General features: G+C 46.2%; 1 protein-coding gene across 1 annotated transcript in view; it reads right to left on the reverse strand.

Annotated features, from left to right (window-relative positions):
* TENM4 (teneurin transmembrane protein 4) overlaps positions 1–17,285 on the reverse strand; it is a 202,290-nt gene that overhangs the window by 156,310 nt on the left and 28,695 nt on the right. The window contains exons 4-6 of the mRNA XM_033146027.1: positions 7,117–7,287; positions 2,531–2,748; positions 1,066–1,276 (exon numbers count right to left, since the gene is read on the reverse strand). Coding sequence (XP_033001918.1) covers positions 1,066–1,276; positions 2,531–2,748; positions 7,117–7,287 — 600 coding nt within the window. The remainder of the gene's footprint in view (positions 1–1,065; positions 1,277–2,530; positions 2,749–7,116; positions 7,288–17,285) is intronic.

Raw genomic sequence — 17,285 nt, forward strand, 5'->3', positions numbered from 1 at the left:
TACCTGGACCCTGAGATCATCTTCTGAGGCCTTTCTTCATGTGCCTCCTCCGTGAGGGGTCTGGAGGGTGGCAACACAAGAACGGGGCCTTCTCTGCAGTGGCTCCCCGTCTGTGGAATGCTCTCCCCAGGGAAGTTCACCTGGCGCCTCCATTAGGCGCCAGGCAAAAACGTTCCTTTTTAACCAGGCCTTTGATTGACCTGATCAACCTCCTAGATCCCTTTAAAATGTGGCTCTTTTTGGGGAGGGGGTGTATTATTGGGTTGTTGTTTTGATTTTATATATTGTGATCTTTGTTGTGAACTGTCCAGGTATAGGGCAGTATATAATAATAATAATAATAATAATAATAATAATAATAATAATAGAAAGTGGGGTCAATGGAAGACGTTGCCCAGGTGGTGCCCACAGGAGACAGGTGTGCTAGCCAATACTTGTAGTTTTGCTCATGGAAGGCCTCAGTAATTCTCCCTTTAATAACCCACAATGCACAAGGAACTCTCCTCACTTCGTTCCTGCCTGCACTTGCCCAGCTTCTGCTGTGTTCAATGTACTCCCATAAATGTGTCCCCATATCACTGGGGTACTTAGATTGGCTCCCCGTCTCCCTTCCTTTCTGAACACGGGAGATGCATGAAGAGTTTCTCTCTGCGAACGAGTGTGGCTGACGGAGGCTGAATTCCACGCAAACCCTGATGGGGCGAGGGGGTGCGTGGACCGCTTGCAACCATTTTGTGGTCTTGCCTTTTCACTGCTCTGCCCAATCTGGCAGCCATTTTGTGCTATGCCACGAGCCCCACAGCAGCCGATTCGGCACCCGTGGCAGTGCCTCAAGATTCCAAACATCCGCACGCCGGCCAAAAAAGGTTGCCTGGTCTGCGGCGTTCCTGCGACGGAGAAAATATGAGCACCTGAGCAAGTTTGGGTCAGGACAGCATCCTTGCGAGAAGTATTGTTTGATCGGGTTTGGCATGGCGGAAGACAGGAAGATGGCCGCCCCGGTACCAAAGATGTCTGAAAAAACAACAACTAAAAATCATACATTCCCAAAAATTAAGTTCTTACCAACGGCAGTGGTGAGAAACGAGACCACCTCAGACTCCTTCCCGTCGTTGTAAAAGGCGAGGTGCCACATCCCTGAATCCAAATACTGAATAAATCCCGTCTCATGGCTGGCTAGTGGCACAAAGCCCTTGTGCTGCCGCTGGGGGCCTTCCAGACTCCGGGCCTCCTGAGTTAGCAGTCTCCTCCCATCCAGAAGCTCTACAAAGTCAAACTGGAACACAAGGAAACCAGGTGAAAAGGGGCGATTCAGAAACCTTACCCAAGTCAAATGACTTCCAATTGTTGTTGTTTTTTGGGATGCAGCCTGGTGAAATCTGCATCTGTATGTAGGTTACAGGTGCACCACAGAATTTCATTAACAGGAAATACATCTATTTTTCATTTGCCGTACTATTATTTCCTTTGGGGGGGGGGGGGAGAGAACGCACGTGAAAACAATTACATGCAGGGCTTTTTTTCCCTCCAGCCGGAACTCGGTTCCGGCGCCTCTCAATTGAAATTTGGGGTCGGGGGTTAATAAAAAATTAAGGCACCTCTCAAAGGCAGGAAGCAAAAATGTGGGCCTCCAACAGTGAAATCTTGTCTCCTCAGAAGACCTACTGTGTTTAAGGGTAAGAGAGCATAAGACTACACTCAAAGGGACTACTGTATTTTTCGCTCCTCTAAAAGCCCTGTTTTTTTGAGGATCAGCTTAAAGTTTAGCAACTTTTTTTGCAAAGGGAAAAACCCTGGGTTTTTGAGGATCAGCTAAAAGTTTTGCAGCTTTTTTTGCAAAGGGGGAAAAGCAAAGCTCCTTTTGCAAAGGGGGAAAAGCAAAGAGGAAAAGCCCCGTTTTTATGGGGTTCAACTCACATTTCTGCAGCTTCTAAAGGAAAGGGAGCCTTTTCTACAGTTTCCAGACAGATAATCTAATCAGCCTGTCACACGTTGCTGGGGAAACAAAGGGAGCCAGGACTCTTATCTCTCTCCCGATCTCTTGCTGATCAGCTGCTGAGCAGGGTCCTTTCAACACCCCTTTTTCTCTTTGTAAAATAAAAAAGCATGATCCTCTTTTGGCCCCTGGGCAATTCAGCTCCAGGGACCACCATTCGCTCCATAAGATGCGATATTTCCCCTTACTTTTTAGGAGGAAAAAAGTGTGTCTTATGGAGCAAAAAATGCGGTACCTCTTCCTATATGAGCAATTAAAAAAAAAAAGCAGGAAAACAGCTAAAAACAACATGAGAGCAGATAAATTTAAAAACTGTACCAAGTAGACACCCATGGCAGAGACCTGTTCACCCAGCAGGGATGAAGTTTGTTGGAACAAAAAAAAAAAATGTCTTTTGTTGTTCCAATTTAATTGCAGTAATAGCATTACTGGTAGTATTAATCATGACCTCCTGTCCTGGTAGGTTAGAGGGCTCTGAGCTGCATATATTACCTGAGCTCAACATATACCCTCAGGTGGCAACATTCTTCTTACCTGTGTGTGAGAGGGGGGGAGGCCTTTCCTGCCATAAATCCCAACCAGAGCAGACTTCCCTAATGAAACGTTGAACTTCAGATGTACCGGGTGGTCAATGAACACCTGAGATCTCCAAAAGATACCGGGAGGGATCTTCTGCATGGCTCGCCTGCCAACATCAATCTCCCCAGTGTCTATAAAACTGTCTTCTGGAAAGAAACTACTGGGCTTCCCTGCTGAGATACAGGAAAAGGAGAGAAAATATTGGATTAGGTTGTTATAATGCATCGCCTCCGTGGCAGCCTATGGTGATGGCTTCTGGGAACGAACGTGCTCCTGCCTGCATTGTTATCCACCCCCCCCATATTTTATTATCAAAAGCCACAAAGCCAGGGGGGTTGTTTGCCCTGAGTTGTGGGGTGTGTGTGTGTGTGTGTGTGTTTGGACATCGCAAGTAAGTGCAATGGGGCAGATGTGGGGTCATGGTCATCATCAACCCTGCTTGAAGGAAACATCTGAGAATGTTCAAAGGAAGGGAATTTGGGTAAGACCTGTGGGATTTCTGTGTAGGACCCCTGAATACTGCAGTCCTTTGCCTGCTGGGCTGATTTACTGCTTGTGGAAAGTTTATTATTATTATTTTTTGCAAGGGGGTAAAGGCCACACGTAACTACAACCTCAGCTTCAGCCAAACCTTTAACCTGTAGTAGGAGCCTAATCCCTCTGGACTGCACTGCTGGGTTGTTGTAAACCACTCAGAGCCTGTTCTGCAGTATTCAGCCTGAATAAGGGTAGGGCTGTCATAAGACGTGTTGTCTTCTGCACATTTCTCTTGGGGGAAATGGGAGACAAAACCATTCTTTCTTTCTCTGTCAGCTAGACTCTCCTTCCACCTGACCAGAGGCACTTTGAAACGTCCCAGTCTGCCCAGTTACACGCCCCTCTTCACCAGACACTTCCAGTGAGCTCGCCGACTCAATTTTCTTTTTTCGATTAAAAATTGTGAGGTTTTTCTCCTCGCCCCTTTAGAAAAAAGGCCACTTTGCAGATCCCCCCCCCAAAAAAAAACCCTGGTGAAATTGCCCACTCGAGTTCCTTCTTGACAAACAGGGGCAGTAGAAATTCAAGAGGCACAGAGCACCATGCTAAACAGGAAAATAAAATAAAATAAATGGAGCTCTCAGGAAGATAAAATAAACCAATCATCGGAACTCATGCCACGTTTGCGGGGATCTTTGTATTCTTTCCTTTTTGGGGGTGGGGGAAAGAGTAAGCCTCGTTCTGGGAAAAAGGAATTAAAATACCTCCTCCACGCACCACCTTTTTACATAGCCAAATTCCCTGACAATGCATGCTTAGTGGCAAGATCATGATTGGTAGCACATTCTTGCAGCCATAAAATAAAATAGTTAAAAAAAACACAACTATTCTAGACAGTAAAAGTCTACTTAAAACGTTCCATCTGTTATCAAGTCAGCATAAACTCCCCCTGTGGACACATCAGGCTGGATGCGACTTCATTTAAAACAACTGCGTGGCGTTGCCGTACGTGTGGAAATGCAGCCGTCAGGGGCGATATTCAGATTTGTAGTCGTGGCTTGGGTGAGGATGGGGTCAACGGGCTAGTCACCTGGAGGTTCCTCCTTCCCACCCAAGTAAAACTAGGGGAACATTCCACTCTTAGGTTGCTATTTCAAGTATTTCAGAATACAAAAGCATTCATCCACAGAGGAGTTTGTTCCCTGTGTGTCTGAGTCTCTGTTCTGCATGTGCCTCCTTAATCAAATCATGCCCATAATATTAATTAATTCAGAGCATGTGCACCCGCCTCAACTTGAGCACCATAGAGACAGGACTGTAGAGCTGGAAGGGACCCCGAGGGTCATCTCGCCCAACCGCCTGCAATGCAGGAATCTTTTGCCCAACGTGGGGCTCGAACCCACAACACTGAGATTAAGAGTCCCATGGTCTCTCTCTCTCTCAGCATCCTCTAGTCTAATTGTGTTGGCTGAGTTTTTGAGGCTCCAGGATAGGGTGGATGCAGGCTTCTTCCTACCACTTGATTACTTGGACTCCTTGGTTTATTTGGCATCTAGCAGGAGATAGAGGATCGCTGGAAGGAGGAAGCAATCAATGCAAGAAGGGGCGGTCTCAGCTGCCCTGATGGAGGCGGACAAGCGATAACTCCCAAATAAACTCTCTCTGGGTAGTCACAAGTCTTCCCTTTGGGGGCAAGATTCCAGAGTGAGCGGTGGCTATGCAACTCTTCAACGGCACCAGTTATCTGGATACTTTTCAATCTGCTTTCTCTTTTGGCGATGGACCATCCTTTGGCCTGGTTTGCGAAGGCAAGCTGTGGTTTAGCCATCAGGACCATGAAAACAAGCTGTAGCTTGTGGTTAAGCTTGGAAACTTGTGGTTAATTGCAAACTCGGGCTCAGACCAGCACGCTATGCCAAAGCTTGGCTTCGTTCAGCACGGCAGCAAATTGAACCACAGAGAAAGAACATAACTATGAGCTCTGCTCCCCATTTGTGCAGTTCTGCTAGGCCATAGTTTACCTTAGCATGACATATGAACCAAGCCATTGTCCTTCTAATGCATGAGCTTGGACAGGGGAAGTGTAACTGTGCTAATTCTTCTGGACTTTTCCATAGCCCCCCCCCCCAAAAAAAAAACTGACCATGAAATCCTCCTGTCTCAGTTTGGGGAGCACATCATTCCAAGTTTCCATTTCTACCGGGATGACGAATTCCAGAAGATACTTCAACCAATTATAATTTAATTTCACAGAATACCTTACAGCAGTGCTACCCAAGTTTAAATGGTCAGGAAAGCCAGCCTGGTCTCTAACCTTTTAATCCTGTGTTAACACAATGCTTGCAATATCCTGTCTCCATAACAGGCTACCTCCCCCAACTATGACTGCTATGTTTTCTATGTCTCCTTTTTGCTTGATCATATATAGTGGCATACATACATATATATATGTACACCACATCATTAAGAACATCCAAAAACATGGCAGACCGGACTTAGAATGTCAGTGATCACCAAGAGCAAATCTTGGAAGTGGCAATGCCCATGGGTGAAAAAGAAAGACAACTCAGGGCTTGGAATGTGATTCACAAGTGGGAAAGTTTGAATTAACTCAAATTTGGCTTCGGACACATTGGTTCCATCAGCACAGCACCTTTCATTTTTTGAAGGGATGAAAAACCTGCCCATTCCATACCTGGAGCCAAATTCTGACTCACCACCAAAGTGGTTAATGATTGCTCTTTAGAAAGAGTCAGAACTTCACCTTTTGCAGGTATTTCTGCCATGGATTCCTCATTAGATTTTATCTCATAGGTTGTCAAGCTGTCAACCCCCCCCCCCCCCAGAGCAAAGGCTGGTCTTGCATAGGCCTGAACAGCTGCAGCTTACTAATTCCAGTAAGTACTAATTCCTCTTGGCATCTTGCAAGAAGCCAGAAAGCCACGTACAAGACATGGACCCTCTATAGGACAATTGAGAAGAGAAATGGACAGCTTCCAGATATTAAACTGGCATCCCTAAGCATGCTCACTTAGAAGTAAATAATCACTCATCTTCGCTTCTATTTAGGACAAGGGTGATAAATTGCAATGATAAAGTTAACTACGCTGGGAATAAGTTCTCTGACTGAAGGAGAAGGGTATCTGAATTTTGTTACTTGTGGATTTTTTGTTTTGAGAAAAGTTAGGTGGGAGAAACAGTGTAGATACTGTGAAGTGTTTTTTTTTTTTTTTTTAGTATCCATAATTACTAGGTGAAGTGCCAACATCAAATTTTGATTCCTGACATTCTAATGTTTAATTCTGAATATTAAATTTAAGTGAATATGTAGGGATCCAGTAGGATATCTTAGAATTGGGTCACATGACTGAAGAATAGGGACACCCAAATTTCATCATCATCTCCATTTTGATAGGAAAATTGAGCTGGTGTTACTCAGGTCAAAGTTGAGACATGTTGCGAATTTGATTCTAGCTATTACTATTAATTAAATTTGTACACCGCCTTTCATCCGTAGATCTCAGGGCAGTTCACTAATTACCCTACTGACTTCCAAAATGGGCTTATTCAGTAAGTGGTTTGAGGACTGCCAATTGATGCCTGTGGTTCCAGCGATTCTTAATTCACTTTAAGGCACGGCACCCTGTGGCATCACCCCCATTCCAAGTTTGCCAACAAGCTGAATAAAGCAAAGTTTTTTTAAAAAATCAGCATTCAGTAGCCCTGTAAAAAGAAGGAGCGTTGAAACAACATTTGAGATCAGCAAAACATTTCTGGTGAGAGGAAATGGAAGACAGGAGGATTTTGGTGAAGAAATGTTGTGCCCCCCCTGCCCCCAATGCATATGGATTCTTCCCAATTCCCTTTATGAATGGCTCTGGATAAATCACCATGAGGCAATGCACACTTCAGGACTTGTAGGCAATCCTGAGCGAGGGACAGATGGAAACATAGATGGGCAACTACTGATTCTAGGAGGAGAAGGTTATGGAGTTATGAGGATGGATGTCTGGAATTCAGAGGCAGACAGAGGACTGACAACAAGGACAACACACCAACCGTACCTTCGCCGGCTCCTTTGCCTTTCCTGTCAGGTACCTCTAACCCCGTGCCCCCTGAGGAATATAAGGAGACGTCCGTTGGCACTGGCCAACTGCTGGCCGTGTCTTCCGTCATCTCAAACATCTGCCCTTCCATCGGCTGCAGGTGCCAGTTTAGGCCAAACAGGTGCATGGCTGTGGTGAGCAACGAGAAAAGTCATCTTTTTGTGTTGGGGGGGGTGGGGGTTGTTTCTCTGCCGAGGACAATCTTGAAATACAAAGACTGCGCCCCGAGTAGCGTGTTCACTGCTCCTCTCGGTTCGACCCCCAGGGCTCCAACATCAGCACTGGCTTCGGCACTGCTTTGGGCCTACGAAGATCACAATGGCTCGGGCCTAGTAGGGATGGAGAGCCCCTGGTCCTCCAGAGGTTGCTTGGCTACAACTCCCATCATCCCATGCCACTGGACACGGCTGGCAGGGGTGTCTGGGAGTTGGAGTCCAGCAACACCTGGAAGGCTACAGGTTCTCCATCCGTATCCCACCCACAACTTGGGAGAGCTGGTGACTGTGGATTCTTGAATCAGGACAGCCAAGCGCATGCAGGTATTATCAGTGGCTTTTCCCAGCTCCACAGATCTCTTGCCCTAGAAATACATGGAAATCTGAGCTAAGTACCTTTCAGAGGTTCAATAAGAGAGGCCATTTGGTCCTGATTTTTTTTCAGATGCTGGGTGTGAGAGCAGAACATTTTTATCTTGGCAAATACGTGTTCCCAAACCCTCAATGTTTTCTGAGATAAACATGGATGTAGGGCATGGAATTGAAAAAAAAATCTGTGGGTGTTAGGGGGGCTTCCATGCCCACTGATTATCTTGTGCAAAGGCCTCAACCTCACCCCATGGGCATGTTTCACCCCAGTTTCAGAACCAGCTGAGGGGGCAGACATTTTTAAACAACCTAGGAATGTCTGACAAGGAAGAGTTCCCACACCTGACAGCTCAGATTGGGACCATGTTGCAACGACCTGGTTGAAGCCGGGAGCTGAAAAGTTGGCTAAAGATATAATTCCACAGGGGAAAGAATTGGGGCTCAATCCAAATCAAACTCAAACTGATTTCTTTGAGGTGAAGCTTTCTCTGAATGGAGAATGCTGCACAAAACCAATCCGCAAAGGAGGCCAGCATCCAATGGCATAGGAACTGTTTCTTCTTTTGTTTCTCTTTCCACTGTACACAGGAAGAGCGAAAGAGAACAGAGCGGATCTTATACCTTGATGCAATGCCAGCATTCTCCTAATCAGGTCAAGGGGTGCATTGGATAGGATGGAAAAGCGAGGCATAAATATCTATGGGATTTGTTCGATGCTACGATGCATTGTTGGCTCGTCTATGTGCATCATGAAAAGTCAAAACAGTGGAAGAATCAACTCCACAGAGTTGGACGGACGTAAAATCCAAGGAATGTGGTGGCTCCATTTTTAAAAACAGTAATAACAGAGCAGTGCACTGGAATGGTATATAGAACAGGGCATGTTTATATGATTAGCCATTGCCTCCTGAAAGCAAAGAGGAAAGCCAAAACAGCTTCCTGTATCCTTTCTCTCTCCTCCCCAACATAAACATTTCATATTTAATCACGATCCAAATTTCCCTTTGGGCTTTCCGCAGTTCTCAGATTCGCTGTTCCCCACTCTCAAAATGGCATTTCCCGATTCAGGGGGCACATGTACCCACCCCACCCCACAAGAGTGCACGGCACACCCTCCAGGAAAGTGTCCGGTGGCATCAGCATCAAGTCCACTCAACGTAATTAAGAGCAGAAAAACGGAAAGAGAAAGGCTCCCCAACATTGCCGTTTTGTTTATAAAACCATGCCAGAATTTGTCGAGCGTTCCAGAAGGCAGCTTAGCGCTGAGCGTAGGGGAGAAGGTCAAAGCTGCAAACTTGTCGCACAAGCGGAATCCGAGGTTCCTGAACTCTCATAACAAAGAAAAACAAGCTTGGAACAGGGCGAGTACTTTTAGCTGCCAGTCTCTAATAACAAATTCCCCAATCTCTCAATGGATCAGATACCATGCCAAGCCATGGTTTGTCGAACTCATCATTTAGAAGCAATGAAAACAAGCACTGTAACTATGATTTGTCGATTTAGATATCATGCCAAACTATAGGTAGGTACTAGCCGTGGTTTACAAACTCACATCAGAACTCACATCTAATAAAAAATAATAATCCCAAATCTCTCAATGGATCAGATACCATGCCAAGCCATGGTTTGTCCAATTCATCATTTAGAAGCCAGGTAAACCATGGTTAAGAGCTGCTTATCTCCTTCACTGTGTTCTCTGAGCTCTCAGCTCCAGAATTTGACCTTCCCCCTCATATATAATAAAGTCCAAGTGTCTCTGCGTCCAGTCCCTGTGTCCGTGGGTTTGCGCTACTGCGCATGTGCCCCACGGACAGCCGTTGGGACTTGGAACGCAGAGACACTTCGGGACATGCCAGCTGCGGAGGCTGCGCCGGCGCTGGGCACGGGAGAGAGCAGGAGACTGAGCAGCCACTGCGGCATCGTGCTTGCCAGGGACTCGCGGTGCCGGGGCTTGCGGGCGGCTCTTGCCTTGCCGCCCTTTCTCCAGCTCCCGGGGGAGAAGCAGCTTCCATCCCCCTTTGCCAAGGAAACGGTCCGGGGGAGAGATGCCAGAGTAGAGGCGTCCCCCGCCCGCGGATCCTGTGCACCACCTGGCTGTTGCCGCCAGCGAAAACGGCAATGTTGGGGAGAGGGAGTAACGTTGTCCGCTGGGCTGGAGCGAGAGGGAGGTGGCGGCGGGCGTGGCTGCGGAGAGGCCACACCTCTCCTCCAGGGATCCCCGCCCACTTTCTTTCCCCATCTTGAGGGCCTGTGAGGGGGCTTCGAGGGCAGGGAAAATGGGGGTGAAGAGTGGGGTGGGGGGAGCCCTGTTCTAGCGCCTGTTAATTTAACGGGTTTAAACCACTAGTTCCTATGGTTTGTTGATTTAGGTAACATGCCAAACTATAGGTAGGTGCTAGCTGTGGTTTGCAAACTCATATCAAAGCCATGGCTTGCTCCATCAATGACTGGTATCAATTCAGACATCTCATGCAGCTATAGGAAAGCTTCCTAAGTAGCTATTATTTGGTTTTATTTAAAAAGCCCTACTGGAACAGTTCAAAGGCAGTTGTCCCATTTCAACATATAAACTAGTTCTAAGTAAGCTGACTAATTGTACACACCTCTCATTTTGCCATGTAAATAAGGAGTGTTTGTTACAAAAACTGCAATTAATCTTTTGGATAGTCCCTGAAGGTTACTATACAGAACAAGATTTATCTGAGCTGTGGGAAAGAGTCGGGTCACCAGGAAGTCTTCAAAACCTATGACACGCAAAAAGCTTTCAAACTTCCAAGGCAGGCCAATGCAAGATTTCTCCAAAACACTTATTCTATCACTGAATTGCTTTTACCGTTTGGCAGCTCTTAATGTCTAACCTATATCTTCCTCTGTGTAGCATAAAATAAGTGACAGAACTGTGGGAGAAAGATTTAAGAGAGAGAGAGAGAGAGAGAGAGAGAGAGAGAAAATATCTACTTCAAAGCACTAAGAGCACTTAAAAGCAAAATGGAAGTATTAGAAAGAGAGGAGTTGGGGTTCCAGGAGGTTCAGCCTGGACTATTCAGGGATGGTTCCTCAGCCGCCGGTCTACACAGCAAGATGGAAAGAAAGGGGCTCAAAGCACAAACACCTTCTTAACAATATTTCTCATCTCATGCAACATTCAATGCATTTTCAGCCACATTGAAGGCTTCCCACCCACTCAAAGAGCGCTGGTTAAAAAGAGCCATTTCCTACAGCACTTAACACCTCTGAATGCACACACTTTTGTTGTGTTTTAGCTACATTGCTCCCAGTTAATTGAAAGTATTTTATTATTTCGTTTTCTCTTAAAGCTCCTTTTCGGCAGCCGACGGACCAAGGGTATTAAAGTAGAAGTTAAGCGCGATTCAAACTGTATTTATATTTATGTGGAGCGCTGCAACTGCAAACTCATGGGGGGGGGGGGAAAGAGATGCTGCCTGGCTGCGAATATTATTGCAATGTACACAATCCACCATATTAAGTCCTTTACGGGGCCGAGTTAATAAGTTGTGCCTCTGGTTACTGCTGATGAAACGCCACTGCTGGTCATCCTTCCCCTTAGGAATTCAGTTCTTGCATTTCATTTTGAGGGCAGGCTCATTAGCTTTTAATGATACCAGATTCTCACATGGTCACTTGTACTTTTAAGATCCCTTGCTCTCTGTTCGCTTAGCCTCCTTCGCTTCCCTACGGCTACCTTCCATTCTATTGAAATTTGGGGCAAGGATTCAGCCTTTCAGGCGAATCTGGTAATTTGTCCCATATCAATTCTGCATGTTCATTCACTCAGAAGTCCACTCAGTCCTATAATTGGTTTAATCTACGGTTTAGTTTTTAAATAAATCAGGCTAGACTTTGATCTTTTCTGAGTGTCTTTCTGTATTATTGTTATTATTTTGTAAAAAGCTCCTACTCACTCTGTTGAGGCTCACAGAAGACTTACTGCCGGCGCCATCTTGTCCGCTGGCCGATTAAAAAAATCTTTTTAAATAAATGAACATGGAAATTTGTATTCAAATGGGTATTTGATCACATAATATACATTTCAAAGTCTAGGTAAAAAAAAGGTAAAGGACCCCTGGATGGTTAAGTCCAGTCAAAGGCGACTATGGGGTTGTGGCGCTCATTTCGCTTTCAGGTCAAGGGAGCCTGAAAGACAGCTTTCCGGGTCATGTGGCCAGCAGGACTAAACCGCTTCTAGCGCAACTGGACACCGTGATGGAAGCCAGAGCGCATGGAAATGCTGTTTACCTTCCTGCCACAGTGATACCTTTTTATCTACTTGCACTGGCATGCTTTCAAATTGCTATGTTGGCAGGAGTTGGGACAGAGCAATGGGAGCTCACCACATTGTGGGGATTCGAAACACTGACCTTCTGATCGGCAAGCCCAAGAGGCTCAGTGGTTCAGACCACAGCGCCACCCGCGTCCCCTACTTCAAAGTCTAGGGTAGGGTTGTATGGTGGTTATGCCATTTTCTCTCTGTTTCTCCATAGAATCATAGAATTGGAAGGCACCCCCAATTCTATGCAATGCAGGAATCAGAACTAAATAATCTTTGACAAGTGGCCTTCCAACCTCTGCTTAAAAACCTCCAAGGAAGGAGAGTCCACCACCTTTTGAGGGAGCCCGTTCCACAGTTGGACAGCTCTGACCATCAGAAAGCTCTTCCAGATGTTTAGCCGGGATCTCCTTTCTTGTAATCTGAATCCCTTGTTTTGGGTCCTACCCTCCGGGGCAAGCTTGCTCCTTCTTCCATGAGAAGACAGCCCTTTAGATATTTGAATATGGCTATTGTATCACCTGTTGTCTTTGTCCATGGAGTTTTCTTGGCAGGGATACTGGAGGGGCTTGCCAGTTCCTTCTCCAGGTGGATCACATTTAGTTTAAACTCTCCGCTATGACCTTGGGTGGCCCTGCATGGCATAGCTCATAGCTTCCCTGAGTTATTCCAGCCCCTTCGCCATGACAAGGCAGTGAAGTTGAGGCTCCAGTACTTTGGCCACCTCATGAGAAGAGAAGACTCCCTGGAAAAGACCCTGATGTTGGGAAAGATGGAGGGCACAAGGAGAAGGGGACGACAGAGGATGAGATGGTTGGACAGTGTTCTCGAAGCGACTGGCATGAGTTTGACCAAACTGCGGGAGGCAGTGGAAGATAGGGGTGCCTGGCATGCTCTGGTCCATGGGGTCACGAAGAGTTGGACACGACTGAACAACAACAACAACAATCGTATCACCTGGGGAGGTGGGTGGCGCTGTGGTCTAAACCACTGAGCCTAGGGCTTGCTGATCGGAAGGTCGGCGGTTCAAATCCCTGCGATGGGGTGAGCTCCTGTTGCTCGGTCCCTGCTTCTGTCAACCTAGCAATTTGAAATCACGTCAAAGTGCAAGTAGATAAATAGGTACCACTCCAGCGGGAAGGTAAATGGCATTTCCATGTGCTGCTCGGGTTCGCCAGAAGCAGCTTAGTCATGCTGGCCACATGACCCAGAAGCTGTACGCCGGCTCCCTCGGCCAGTTAACGTGAGATAAGCACTGCAACCCCAGAGTCGTCTGCGACTGGACCTAACAGTCAGCGGTCCTTATCATATCACCTCCATGATTCATATTGCTAAGCAGCGTATTGTTCCAGGTTTTATGTCCCCGAACGACATATTGTTCTAGGAGTGCAGTGCCACAAAAAAGGAAGAAGATGTGAATAAGGGGCACGGGAAAGTTGCGCCCCAAAAGCGACACATTATGCCCAGATGAAAATTGACTGGTGTGGACCCACGTTATAATTAGCATCCTAACAGGTCCGTTGCCCCCCCCCCCCGCTACCTGCTGCTATCCATTTTTGCAGGTTCAAAATGGGGTTTAAGGGACTAAGCAGCACTTTGCATTGTCAACAGTGAATTATGAAAGAACCGAAGGAAGCAGGCAGAAGTTTGTAGAGAGCAAAGAAGGGAGTGGAATTGGACCAGACGGAAAGGAATGAAGAGGATTTTGTGTGTGTGTGTGTGTGTGTGTGTGTGTGTGTGTGTTTGTGGTGATGAGGGAAGACAAAGGTGGCCAACAAAATGGACTCCTCTCAGGAAAGGTTGATGGAGTGAGGGAGTTAGCCGAGACAAGCCACTGATTTTGATAGATCACTGAGAAAAGTAGAGACCAAGACATGCTTAGCGAGGCGTAAGAGGCTTCTTTTCGGGGTGTGGTGGGTGTGGAAGGAGAAATCCACAGAAGTCAGCAGGGAAAAAAATAACAGAAGGAGGGGTGAGGGGGTGGGGTAAAAGAAAGAGAGAGAAAGAGAAGCAAAAGAACGAACCTCCCACATTGCTGGCCTTTTATTAGCTTGTTGACTTGCTAGAGCTGGGCAAAGGAAATGCAATAAATAACCAAAGTGATCAATTACAGCGTTTTAAATTAAGGCCTGAGTAAAAGCCCAGAGGCTGGAGAGAGTAATTGATTTCTAAGTTGGTGTTGAAAGAGGGATCCAGGAAAAAAGCCTCCCTGATGGTGCCACTCCTTGTTTAATCTTCGGAGGGGGGCGGTGGCAAAGTCCTCTAGGCCAACATTTTAGTCTTCAGTCCTGAGCCACTGATCTTTAATTGAGGCAAATCTTCCAGTGAATGCAATTTTCTTAAATAAGGTCTCTCTCTGTGTGTCTCTCTCTTTCTCTCTCTGTCTGTAAACCACACCTTTTTTCTTTTTCTTTTTTAAATCCCTTATACTTTACAGAGCCTGTTGGCTGGATGAAGTCAGGACTCCTTCACTAGCTAGAGCACCAGCACCAGTCAGCAACACAGGTAGGTTGCTACAGGTAAGTTTACCTGCTTTTATATTTTTTTGCTGGTGGATAAGGGGAATAATGTCCAGATGGGGCATTTGCCTTGCACCGTCTATTCACCATCTGTTCTGTCAGAGTGGTTACAGAGCGCGGGACTTGGGAGACCTGGGTTCGAATCCCCACTCAGCCACGAAGCTCACTGGGTGACCTTGGGCCAGTCTCCGCCTCTCAGCCTAGCCTTGTTGTGGAGAATTAATGAAGAGGGGCAGAACCATGTACACTACATTGAGCCTTGGGTGGGGGGTGGGAGACGAAGCTGGCATATAAATGTAAACAAACAAACAAATAAAATATTCCAGAAGTGAGGGCTGCATAGCTTTCTGGGCAACCTTCGAAAGCAGGTTATTTTTTACCTTTGTGCAGTAGTAGCTTAGAATCCTCCATATAGACAAACATTTAGACATTTAAAGCACTATTGCACTGCTTTCATGGTTCCTCCCAAAGAATTTTGGGGAACTGTAGTTTGTGAAGGGCACTGCGGAGTTTTGTTAGGGGCCCACTATCCCCCTCAGAGAACTACACTTCCCAGAGTTCCCCGCAAAGGAGGATGCATTGCTAAAGCGCTCTGGGGATTGTACCAATTGAGCCTTATGCCCATCAAATGGCAGCAGCAATAGAACAGGTAGCTAGAAATCTGATGTTTTATGTGTTACAGGCTGAGGAACTTTCGACAGAACTCTTTTGGGGGGGGGGACTATCCAGATCTGTGCAAACCACCCATGGGTTACAGTAAACGGGACTCAAGGGGTCAGACAAAAGGCGAGTGGTTTAATTTTATAAATGTATGTTCAAGCATACAGAGATATGTGATCTCACATATGATCAAGGGGTTTTCTTGAACCATCACAAGTTTTAACTGGCATGGGAGAATATACAGGAGTGGGTATCAAAACAGCTTTAAAGGAAGTCTGGGGCTTCACAAAACTTTGTCAACTTTTATTTCAGGAAGCTTTTAATGTTTGATATTCCCCCCCTCCCCTTTCCCTTTTGTATTTTGTTGGAAGCCACCCAGAGTGGCTGGGGCAACCAAGCCAGATAGAGAGGGTATTACTAATACTGTTGTTGTTGTTGTTGTTGTTGTCGTCATCATCAGAATCCATGAATCACCTCTGAGAGCCAGTGTGGTGTAGTGGTTAAGAGCAGTAGACTCGTAATCTGGTGAACCGGGTTCGCGTCTCCGCTCCTCCACATGCTGGGTGACCATGGGCTAGTCACACTTCTTTGAAGTCTCTCAGCCCCACTCACCTCTCAGAGTGTTTGTTGTGGGGGAGGAAGGGAAAGGAGAATGTTAGCCGCTTTGATACTCCTTCGGGTAGTGATAAAGTGGGATATCAAATCCAAATTCTTCTTCTTCTTCTTCTTCTTCTTCTTCTTCTTCTTCTTCTTCTTCTTCTTCTTCTTCTTCTTATTCTTCTTCTCTGTTCTAGCCTTTCTTGATAACGAAGATGCTCAGGCCTTGATCATTTTTTTGTTGCCTCTTGAACTCCCACCAGATCTATGGAGTCCTGTTCAAGATGTCTAATGTGTCAGCCAGCTCAGAAAAGTAGCTTACATGAATAACACAGTTACAGGTAGGTAGCCATGTTGGTCTGCCATAGTCAAAAAAAAATAAAAAAAATTCCTTCCAGTAGCACCTTCAAGACCAACTAAGTTTGTTCTTGGTATGAGCATGCACACAAAAGCTCACACCTAGAAGAAACTTAGTTGGTCCCTAAGGTGCTACTGGAAGGAATTTTTTAATTTTTTATTTTGTTATGAATAACACAGTTACTTTCCTAGGCCTCTACTAAAAAAGCTTCAGCAAGCCAGGAAACCGAGAGACCAAGCATTATCACCGCATGCCAGCATTTGCCCGTCTTACTGTACCGGAACGGTTCACCGCAGGCCCCGCCGGCGCCAGTAAATTTTGTATTATGCATCCTACAAGGGCCTTTCCTAGTAAAATAATATTTTTCCATCTAGATCCTTTTACGACGGGAACCATATTACTTCCTAATCTATATTGCAGCATGTTTCTCCACGATCAAAGTCAATTACCACTTGGTCCCAGCACACCTCTAAATGGAGTTTTAATTTGTGTAAATTAAAGAGGAATCTTCCCATCGGGGTATTCGCTGTAATTAGAGAAACCAGGGCAAGCAGGTTTTTACAGGGAGCCTCCCACCTTGCGTCGTAATTGCTAAAGGATAGGACTGGTCTGTTATGGTCAGTATAACTTTATGCAAACCATCTCATTAACCAACCTGTTATTAGGGGAGGGCACTTAATTGATGAAGCATGATTCCGATGCTAACTTCAGTCACCTCCAGCTCATTCCCCAGCTGCCCCCAGTATATCTACCAGAACACATCCGGTGAGGCCACCTCATGCCATTTATCAAGGTGATATATTTATTACATTTGTGCCCTGCTCTTCCTACAGGAAACTCATGAGTGCAGGCATCCCACCCCCCACTAACAAGCGATCGACTTGCATGCAACTGTGTATATGTACGGCACCGGGAAGTAACAAAATAATTGAATTGGAAATGGCGGGAGAGAGCTGAAGAGTCCATGGGGCTCACGAGGAAGCCCTCCCTAGAGCCTGAAGAGGATGTCAGTGAGGGCAGAGGAAGCCCCGAATTGGCCAGAGCCACAGCAGGGCTTTGTTTCAGCTGCTTAGCCTCCCCGCGTAACAGCTGACACTCAGGGTAGCGCAGCAACAAGTGCC

The sequence above is a fragment of the Lacerta agilis genome, chromosome 4, assembly GCF_009819535.1.
Source record: "Lacerta agilis isolate rLacAgi1 chromosome 4, rLacAgi1.pri, whole genome shotgun sequence".
NCBI lineage: Eukaryota > Metazoa > Chordata > Lepidosauria > Squamata > Lacertidae > Lacerta > Lacerta agilis.